Genomic DNA, 9,908 nt, shown 5'->3' on the forward strand with positions numbered 1-9,908 from the left:
TATATGGAAGTTAAATCTAAATTATAAATATATATGTATGCATATATATTATATGGTATATCCAGGGGAGAATTCTGATGACATAACTCCTTTGAACAACTCACAGTTTAACAAAATGAATAGCAGGAAGCTAGAACTTGTGATGTGAGGTTGTGGGGGGTGGGGGGGACGAGGGGGAGGATATGAGTAAGTAGAGGAGATGAATGGAGAAAGAAAACATAAGCTGAAAGCACTGGTGATATTCAATGTACAGATGTGAATGTAGCCAAGGCAACCAGGGGATGAGCAGAGTTGAGACACACAGGGAAGAATGGTAAAAGGGTAACCCTGGTCAAGATGCACTGTAGCTCAAGTAGTAGAGTGCTAGCCTTGAGCAAACAAAGCTTAGGAACAAAGGAAGGAAGGAAGGAAGGAAAAATCCAAACTATAACAAGCTTTCTGTCAAATTGTCTATACTGTAAGTTAGATGGAGACCCAGATGAGAAGAAACTGTCCTTAAGAGAAACAAAGGAGATCAATTCTAGATCAGGAAGTGATTCTGGATCAGGAAGAATGCTTAGTCTTGAAAAATGGCTTGATTTGATGATTTTTGGCTAGAAGTTTGGACTAAGGATTGAGGCACTGTCCCTTGAGCCACCACTTCACTTCTGACATTTTGGTGGTTAATTGGAGAATCTCTCAGAATTTCCTGCCTGGGCTGGCTTTGAACCGTGATCCTCAGATCTCAGCCTCCTGAGTAGCTAGGATTACAGGCGTGAGCCACTGGCACCTGGCTAGGTGGTCCCTCTTATGCATGCTAATTTTTCTCTCTCTCTCCCTCCCCCCCTTTTTCTCCCCCCTCATCCCCCTCACTCAGGGCTCATGATCACTCAGCTGGTGCTCTACCATTTGAACCACATCTCCAGCTCAATTTTACATCTTTACCAGAACCACTACCAACTCTGGGCATCTCAGGACATGATTGTGAATATTCTTCATTTTTCATTAGTATTAACATTCACAGATGGCCCAGAGAAAGGAGTGGAGAACCAAGGTCTTAGGGACTAAGTACCTTTCTGGACTGATGAGGAAGGGGATCAGGAGGCCAACTACAGTCTCTGACTCATGACCCAGTGCTTCTCTCTCCACCAGCTGCCAAACGGGTTAGGTTAACCCAATTTGAATCCCAGGTCTGAAATGTACTATACAACCTTGAACAAATTGACCTCACTGTGCCATTTGGGGCAGGGGGGTGCTTAACAGTACTGAGGCTTGAACTCAGGTCCTTACATCCTTTTTTGCTCAAGGCTGGCACTCTACCACGTGAACCATGCCTCTACTTCTGGCTTTTTACTGGCAAATTGGAGATAAGAGACTCTTGGGGTTGTCTACTCTACCAGTCTTCAAACCTCAGTCCTCAGATCTCAGCCTCCTGGATAACTAGAATTGCAGGGGTGAATCTTGGAGCCTAGCAACTACATAAAATCTTAAAGTGTCAGGCTGCATGGGTCTGGTCCTCTGTGATCCTGAGGGTGGGAATAGAAGGCACCTAAGTCCTGTAGGCAACACCTCTGACTTACAGAAAACACCTGAATATTGTAGGAAATTTCACTTTGTGTGTGTGTGTGTGTGTGTGCACGCGCGCGCACATGACACACGCACCAATACTGGGGCTTGAATTCAGGGCCAGCACTGTTCCTTTGCTTTTTTTTTTTGAACAAGGCTAGCACTCTACCACTTGAGCCACAGCTCCACTTGTGGCTTTTGGGTGGTCAGTTGAAAGTAAGAGTCCCAGGAACTTTCCTGCCCAAGCTGGCTTCAAACTGGGATCTTCAGATCTCAGTCTCCTGAGTAACTAGGATTATAGGCATGAGCCCCCAGTACTTGCTTCCTCACTTCCTAGTAGTTTGCTTACTTGGTGGCTCCTCCTACTTTCTTTCTTTCTTTTCCCTGTCAGTTGTGGGGCTTGAACTCTGGGCCTGGGTGCTGTCCCTCAGCTCTTCAGCTTAAGGCCAGCACTCTACCACTTGAGCCACAGTGCCACTTCTGGTTTTCTGGTGGTTTATTGGAAATAAGAGTCTCATGAACTTTGTTGCCTAGGCTGACTTTGAATCATGATCCTCAGATCTCAGCCTCCTGAGTAGCTAGGATTACAGGTGTGAGCCACCAGCACCTGGCTCCTCCTACTTTCTTGTGGGCCTATTTGTGTGAACTGCAACCACGAAAATGGTTGCAATTGTTTTAAGGGGACTCCTTTATATAAAGTGTATGTATATACATGCACGCACGCGCACACACGCACGCGCGCGCACGCACACACACACACACACACACACACTGGTACTAGGGCTTGAACTTAGAGCTTTGTGCTTTTGCTTGGCTTTATTGCTCAAAGCTGTTGCTCTTACCACTTGAGCCATACCTCTGCTTCCCACTTTTTTGCTGGTTAATTAAAGATAAGAGTCTCATGGAATTTTCTGCCCTGGCTAGCTTCAAACCTCAATCATTGGATCCCAGTTTTCTGAGTAGCTAGGATGACAAGCATGAACCATCAACACCAATTTAGGACCTCTTTCTGCCCTGAAGAGACCACACAAGTATTTCTTTAAGGTGTGTTTGTGTGTGTGTGTGTGTGTGTGTGTGTGTGTGTGTGTGTGTGTGTGTGTTGGTCCTAGGGCTTGTACTTGGGACTTGAGCCTTTTCACGCAAGCTGGCACTCTACCACTTGAGCCACAGCTCCACTTCTGCCTTTTTGGTAATTAATTGGAAATAAGAGTCTCACAGACTTTGCTGCCCAGATTGGCTTCGAATTGCAATCCTCAGATCTCAGCTTGCTGAGTAGCTAGGATGAGCCACAGGTGCAGGGCATGAGCTAAAGGTGCAGGGTAGATGCTCTTCCAAATTACCAACTGAGGTATAGCAGGGTACTAATAAGCCAGGTGTTTTTTCAAGGAGCACCCCTCATTCCATGTGGCAAGTTGGAAGAGAGAAACGGCAGAGTAAGGGAATAGATGGCTGGGAAAAGAACCAGAAGGGGAAAGTTGCTGCACTGGGGAGGCCTAGCCTCGGACCCCCATCCTCCAGGCTGCAAGAACAGCCTGTGACAGCAGCAGGAAGGGGTGGGGTGGGGGGAGGGACAGCCAGGATTGAGAGGACAGGGCCGGCTGAGCTTCAGAGGGGCTTTCTGGGAGTGTCTGGCCACAGGAAGTTGGGGATAACCTGAGCTGGGAATTCTTAAGGTTCCCCTCCCTCCTCCCAGGGCAGCTGGCACTGCCCCACACTTTCAGTTTTGTTTTGTTTTCTTGTCTTTGAGAGAAACGAAACTCAACAGAGAGCACAGAGAGCGACCGACCGGGTGACAGGCACAGAGTCGCACCATGGAGGAGGGCTTCCAGCTTTGCGGGAATTGGTAAGAGGCCACTCTAAAGCAGCTGGCCCAGGCTGCCTGGAGAGAGAAAGCGAGGAGCAAGTGTGTGGTCCACGCGCAGGTGCCCCCAAGAGTGCAGGCAGGTGGGGACCCGGGGATCCTGGCAGCTAGATGAAAGCTAGGGCTGCCTCGATTTCACTGCACTTCAAGGGCAATAGCCTACTGGTCTGCTCTTTCTTCTCAGGGATTATAAATGCTAAGTCCTCACACACTGATATATGAAAGCAAAGCGCCCACAGGTTCTCCTGAGCCATCCCTATACTCAGGGGGCCGGGAGGTGGGGCTGGCAGACAGTGGTGGGGATCAGGACCATGTCAGTAAGTGAAAGGAGCTGGCCCAGAGAGGGACTTCACTCTGGAACATCTCCACTGCACAACTTTGCTCCAACAGGACTTCTCTAGATCTCAGGACTAGAACAAGCTCAGAGTAGAGAAGGAACAAGCCAGATAGAGCAGAGGGAGAACAGATAGGGATGGTGGTAAGGCCACTTGTGTGTGTGGTATGTGTTAAGAGAGCTGGTGTAGATGCAGAGCAGTGCAGTTCAAATGGTTTCTCTCTGGCTTCATCTCAGGTTAGGGCCTGAACATCCAGGCCTTTAGGGCTATGGCCTCTATATTTCTCTTTTCCCCACACAGTTGCCACCAGCAAGAGTTGATGAAGAAAGGAAACATTTCCTGATGATATGGACGGTTAGAATTTGTTTTTAAAAGTGTGTGGGGAGGGGGGGCAGGCTGGGAAGGTGGCTTAGTGATGGAGTGCTTGCCTAGCATGCATGAAACCATGGGTTCAATTTCTCAGTGCCACATAAACAGAAAAGGCCAGAAGTGGCGCTGTGGCTCAAGTGGTAAAGTGTTAGCCTTGAGCAAATGAAGCAAGCTCAGGGACAGTGCCCAGGCCCTGAGTTCAAGCCCCAAGACTGGCAAAAATAAAAGGAAAAGAAAAGTGCCCAGTGTTGGTGGATCACTACTCAGCAGGCTGAGTTCTGAAAATTGCTGTTCAAAGTCAGCCCAGGCAGGATGGTTCTTTTTTGTGTTGGTCATGGGGCTTGAACTCTGGGCCTGGGTGCTGTCCTCTCAGCTCTTCAGCTCAAGGCTAGAACTCTACCACTTGAGCAACAGGGCCACTTATGGCTTTTTCTGCTTATGTGGTGCTGAGGAATCAAACCCAGGGCTTCATGCCTGCAAGGCAAGCACTCTACCACTGAGCCACCTTCCCAGCCCCAGGAAGTTTCTTGAGACTGTTATCTTCAGTTAACCACCAAAGAGCCAGAAGTGGAACTGTGGCTTAAGAGCTAGAGTGCCAGGCTTGAATGACAAGGCTAAGGGACAGGCATCGTAAAAAAAAAAAAAAAAAAACAATAATAATAATAAAACCTTAGGGCCTGGACACTGTCCCTTAGTTTTTTCAAACTCAAAGCTGGTACCCTACTACTTGATCTACAGCTTCACTTCTGGCTTTTGGTTGTTAATTGGAGATAAAAATCTCATAGACTTCCCTGCCAGGTCTGTCTTGGAACTGTGATCCCTCAGATCTCAGCCTCCTGAGTAGCTAGGACTGCAAGCCATGGCACTTGGCTTTAAACTGTACATCTTAAAGTACCAGTTGGCACATTTTGAGATGTTATATACCATCAGGGAAAAAAAGCATTGTCCTGGTTCTGGACCAAGATAAGAAAGGCAGAGCAGGTGGTGTCTCCATTATCCTATTTCAGTGCCCAAGGCCTGGGTGTGAAATGGGGTTCTGTGTTTATACCAGGACACTAAGCCTAGCCTTTTTCTTTCCTTGATCCTTAGCAAAAGAAGTGTGGCCTCTGCCCACTTCACCCTCCATGAGGCCCACTGCCTGCGGTTCCTGGTCCTTTGCCCAGAGTGTGAGGAGCCTGTCCCAAAGGAAAAGTTTCAAGAGCATCAACAGAATGAGCACCAGCGGGTAAGCAGCTTCAGGAAGAGGCTAAGGCTCAGAAGCTGGAAGACAGTCCTTCCCTGCCCTCCATCCCACCCCAGAAGCCATGTAACCCCTCCCTCTGGGAAAAGGAAACATAATCCTGACTTTTTTTTTTGGTAGTAAACTGAGTCTGCTCTCAGTTTCCCTTTTGGCAGTCTTTCCCTGCAGGCTTGTGAGTCTGGCCAGACAAATAGCTCAAGCTGTAGAAAATGTGGAATAGAGTTTGAGAGTTTGAATTAAAGACTCTGGAAGATGAGTTTTTTTTTTAAACACATCAGTCCCTCTTGGTGCCTCTTGGCTTTCTTTCTGGAAATCCTTGAGTTCAAGTGTTGGTTTTAACTTAAACTGACCCAGCAAACCCTTCTTGAGCACTAAGCTGAGAGATGGAGGGAAACAGAAGGTGGCCAACCCTGGTCTAGGAAATCACAAGTCCAGCAAGGGTCCCTGAGCCAGGGTAGATATGGGAAGGCATGGTACAGGCTACAGCATGTTCTCTGTGTGTGTGTGTGTGTGTGTGTGTGTGTGTGTGTGTGTGTGTGTGTTAGCTAAATGTGCAGAGAGACCCTTGCTAGAATTGCATGAGATAAGAGTCAGGTACCATTTCCTCTCTATAACCCACAAGCAGGCCAACCCAGACAAAGGAGAGGGAGAAGGTAGGCAAGACCAATAATAAAGATGTCCTCTCACCAGGTTCTGGTGGTGTATGCCTGTAATTCTATCTGCTTACAAGGCTAAGACTGAGGATCAGGTTCTGAATCTAACCTGAGCAGGAAAGTCCATGAGACTCTTATATCCAAATAACCAGCAAAAGCCAAAAGTAGAGTTATGGCTCAAGTGGTAGAGCACGAGTAAAAAAGCCAAGTAAGGGTATAAGGCTCTGAGTTCAAGCCCCAGTAGTGGACCACACACTAAGATATCCTCTGACTACCCTTCCCACCTGAGTGGGCTCAGGGTACATTGGAGAGCCAGCCCACCTCAATGACACAGGCCCCTTACCCCCGATACTGAATAGAAGGGCTTTCTCTGGTACATGAAGCCAAGAGAGTTTGTATTCCCTGGCCATCACTTTCTCTGATTGGCTTCAATTTCCCAGGAATCATGGCTAATGTCCACAATCTACCCACAGTCCAAGAAACCAATCATTCTGGCCCTGCTTCCTTCCACAGACCAAGGAACAAGAGGAAGACCCCATTAAATGCAAGTTCTGTGAGCTTTCTGTGCGGCTCAGCAATCTGGAGATCCATGAGACCCACTGTGGCAGCCGGAGAGAACGCTGTCCACACTGCGAACAGCTCATCACACTCCGAGTGATGGCCCAGCACACAGATTTCTGTGGGAGCAACCAGGCTGGATTTGGAGAAGGTGAGCACAGAGATAGGCCGAGGAGGACAATGCCCAGGACCAGAGCATCTCCTGGAAAGGATGCAGGGCCTAGAAGCACAGAGGAAGCTGTGTGTCTCCATTCACCTGGCTATTCTAGTTCAGCACTGTATCTGCCTTCTGGCCAGCAGTGGCCCTTAAATGACTGGTCCAAGGAGAATGAGAGGACAGCGGTGGGAATTTGTGACTATACAGAAAGTAAGCCCTGAAACTGAGAGCTTTTCTGAAATTCTTCCACATAATCTTTGTTGTTGTTGTTAGTCATGGGGGCTGAACTCTGGGTCAGGGCACTGTCCCTCAGCTCTTCAGCTCAAGGCTAGCACTCTACCACTTGAGCCATAGCATCACTTCTGGCTTTTTTCTGTTTATGTGGTGCTGGGGAACCAAACCCCCAGGGCCTCATGCATGTGAGGCAAACACTCTACCACTGAGCCACATTCCCAGCCCTCTTCCACATAATCTTAGCCTGGTAGGACTCACCTGAATCTATTAGTAGTTGAAAAACAATAAAAGAAAAAACACCTGTCTGTGTAAAGAGAATGAGGAAGAAATTAGACTGCACATTCATGCTGCCAGAACAAAATCTTTTTCCACCTTCAGCAATGGCCAGAAGCCAGAAGCTACAATAGCTTCATACACTCCTAATCCAATTCAAGGACCTCTTTTGTTGTTGTTTTTGTTGTTGTTGGTGGTGGTGGTGGTGATGGTGGTGTGTGTGTGTGTGTGTGTGTGTGTGTGGTTGGTACTGGGGCTTGAATTCAGGGCCTTGTACTCTCCCTTAGCGTTTTTGTTTTTGTTTTTACTCAAGGCTAGGATTTCACCACTTGACTCACAGCTCTACTTCCTGCCTGGGCTGGCTTTGAACCTCGATCCTCAGATTTCAGCCTCCTGAATAGCTAAATTTACTGGTGCCCAGCTTCCATGACCTCTTTATGGAAGTGTGTTAATTAAGGACAGAGCCATCCATGTGATAGATCCTTGTAGGCTTTACTGGTTGTTTTGAGAACATAACAACATGTGAAGAGACACAGAAACTCTTTAGGCAGTAAATCCCTCCAAGTAGGCAATTTTCTCAGTCAAAACTGGTCAATGGAAAAACTGCCAAGTGTGAGATTTATGTATATTTCTTTCACCCATTGGGCCTGGGCTTCCACACAAACAACCCAGTCTCCAACACGACATAACTCCAACACAAGGATGTGTACAATGAACACCTGTCTGGAAGGCAGCACCTGGAGAGGGGCAGAAGGAGTCTCATTGATTAGCCAGGTTTGGCTTCTGTGGCACAACACGCTTCATCTCCTTAGAAACCAGCTCTGGGCTGGGAATGTGGCTTAGGGGTAGAGTGTTTACCTCGCATGCATAAAGCCCTGATTTCGATTCCTCAGTACAACATACACAGAAAAAGCCAGAAGTGGTTCTGTGGCTCAAGTGATACAGTGCTAGCCTTGAACTGTGTTGCCCCTCTGGACATAAAGGCCATGATGTGGGTAACTTAGCCAAGACTGGCCTGTGTGGCCAGGGGTGTTGTCATTACAGGAAACTCTAGACCAGGCAGGCTGGGTGGAAGAGTGTACTCACAGGTCCAAGTCATGCAGGCTGTCACAGACAGCTCGGCCAGCCATTGCCAGGGACAGTTATGGATGGTGGTGTTTCTGTGCTTATTTAGGGAGAAGAGTGCCATCTGAAAGGAAAATCCACTGTGTTTCTTGCAACCAAATGATTCCAGGAAAGATATATATCTACCACATGGTAAGTAGCAATTCATCTGTGTGTGTGTGTGTGTGTGTGTGTGTGTGTGTGTGTGTGTAGTAGTAGTAGTATCTGGGCTTGAACTCAGGGCCTCACACTCTCACTTGGCTTTTTCACTCAAGGCTGGTGTTCTACCACTTGAGCTACACTTCCACTTCCAGCCATTTGCTGGTTAGAGATAAAAATCTCATTTCTGCTGCCTGGGCTGGCTTGGAATCATCTGTCTGTCTGTCTGTCTGTTCAGATACATATAAATGTGTATGTCTATGTATTTTTTTTTCAGTTGTTCCCAAAGGGGCTTTCATGCATTGATTAAGGTGAACTTAGCATGCATACTTTGTCTTCTTTTGTGCCCAGCTTTCAAAGAGCATCCTCTGAGCCTCACCTACCTTCAGGACCTAGGCATTGCTGTTTGGAGTTTGGTAGGACCTGCATTACAGTTCTCTGTGAGCTCCCTGGCAAAACTCAGTGGCTTCTTCTCCATATTTTCCATAGAGAAGTTGGTATTAGACTCCTTCCAGACTTCTCCCTCCATCACGCTAAGCACTAGTTGTTGTTTTTTGTTTTTTGTGTTTTTTTGGTCAGTCATGGGGCTTGAACTCTGGGCCTGAGTGCTATCCCTCAGCTCTTCAGCTCAAGGCTAGCACTCTAGTACTTGAGCCACAGTGCCACTTCCAGTTTTTTGGTCGTTATTGGAGATAAACGTCTCAAGGAGCCAGGTGCTGGTGGCTTACACCTGTAATCCTAGCTACTCAGGAGGCTGAGATCTGAGGATCATGGTTTAAAGCCAGACCGGGCAAGACAGTCTGTGACACTCTTATCTCCAATAAGCTACTAGAAAACCAGAAGTAGGCACTATGGTTCAAGCGGTAGAGCATTTGCCTTGAGCTGAAGAGCTCAGGGACAGTGCCCATGCCCAGAGTTCAAGCCTTACTACTGACAAAAAAAAAATGTCTCATGGACTTTCCTGCCCGGGCTGGCTTTGAACGGCGATCCTCAGATCTCAGCCTTCTGAGTAGCTAGGATTACAGGTGTCAGCCACTGGCACCTGGCTCCGTGAGAGTTTTATCTCCAATAAATCGCCAGAAAACTGGAAGTGGCACTGCGGCTCAAGTGGTAGAGCGCTAGCCTTGAGCTGAAGAGCTGAGGGACAGCGCTTAGGATTACAGGCGAGAGCCATCAGTTTCCAGCCCTAAACACTATTTCTTTCCTTTCTTTTTCCATGCTTTCCTTTGAATAGAGGATTGAACACAGGGCCTTGCGATTGCTAGGCCAGTACTTTATCGCTTGAACCATACCCCCAGTCCTTCTGCTTGTTTTAAGTTTGCTTTTGGGCTGGGAAGGTGGCTCAGTGGTAGAGCACTTGCCTTGCATGCATGAGGCCCTGGGTTCGATTCCTCAGCACCACATAAGCAAAAAGAAAAAA

General features: G+C 47.7%; 1 protein-coding gene across 2 annotated transcripts in view; it reads left to right on the forward strand.

Moving 5' to 3' along the window:
- Window positions 1–3,296: 3,296 nt before the first annotated feature.
- Window positions 3,297–9,908, forward strand: part of Xaf1 (XIAP associated factor 1) — a 12,642-nt gene continuing 6,030 nt past the window's right edge. For both annotated transcript variants that reach the window (XM_013013498.1, XM_013013499.1), the window contains exons 1-4: window positions 3,297–3,388; window positions 5,200–5,335; window positions 6,517–6,712; window positions 8,400–8,482. In XM_013013498.1, the coding sequence (XP_012868952.1) occupies window positions 3,357–3,388; window positions 5,200–5,335; window positions 6,517–6,712; window positions 8,400–8,482 (447 nt within the window). In that variant the 5' untranslated portion in view covers window positions 3,297–3,356. The remainder of the gene's footprint in view (window positions 3,389–5,199; window positions 5,336–6,516; window positions 6,713–8,399; window positions 8,483–9,908) is intronic.

Source organism: Dipodomys ordii, unplaced genomic scaffold (genome assembly GCF_000151885.1).
Source record: "Dipodomys ordii isolate 6190 unplaced genomic scaffold, Dord_2.0 Scaffold19, whole genome shotgun sequence".
Classification (NCBI taxonomy): domain Eukaryota; kingdom Metazoa; phylum Chordata; class Mammalia; order Rodentia; family Heteromyidae; genus Dipodomys; species Dipodomys ordii.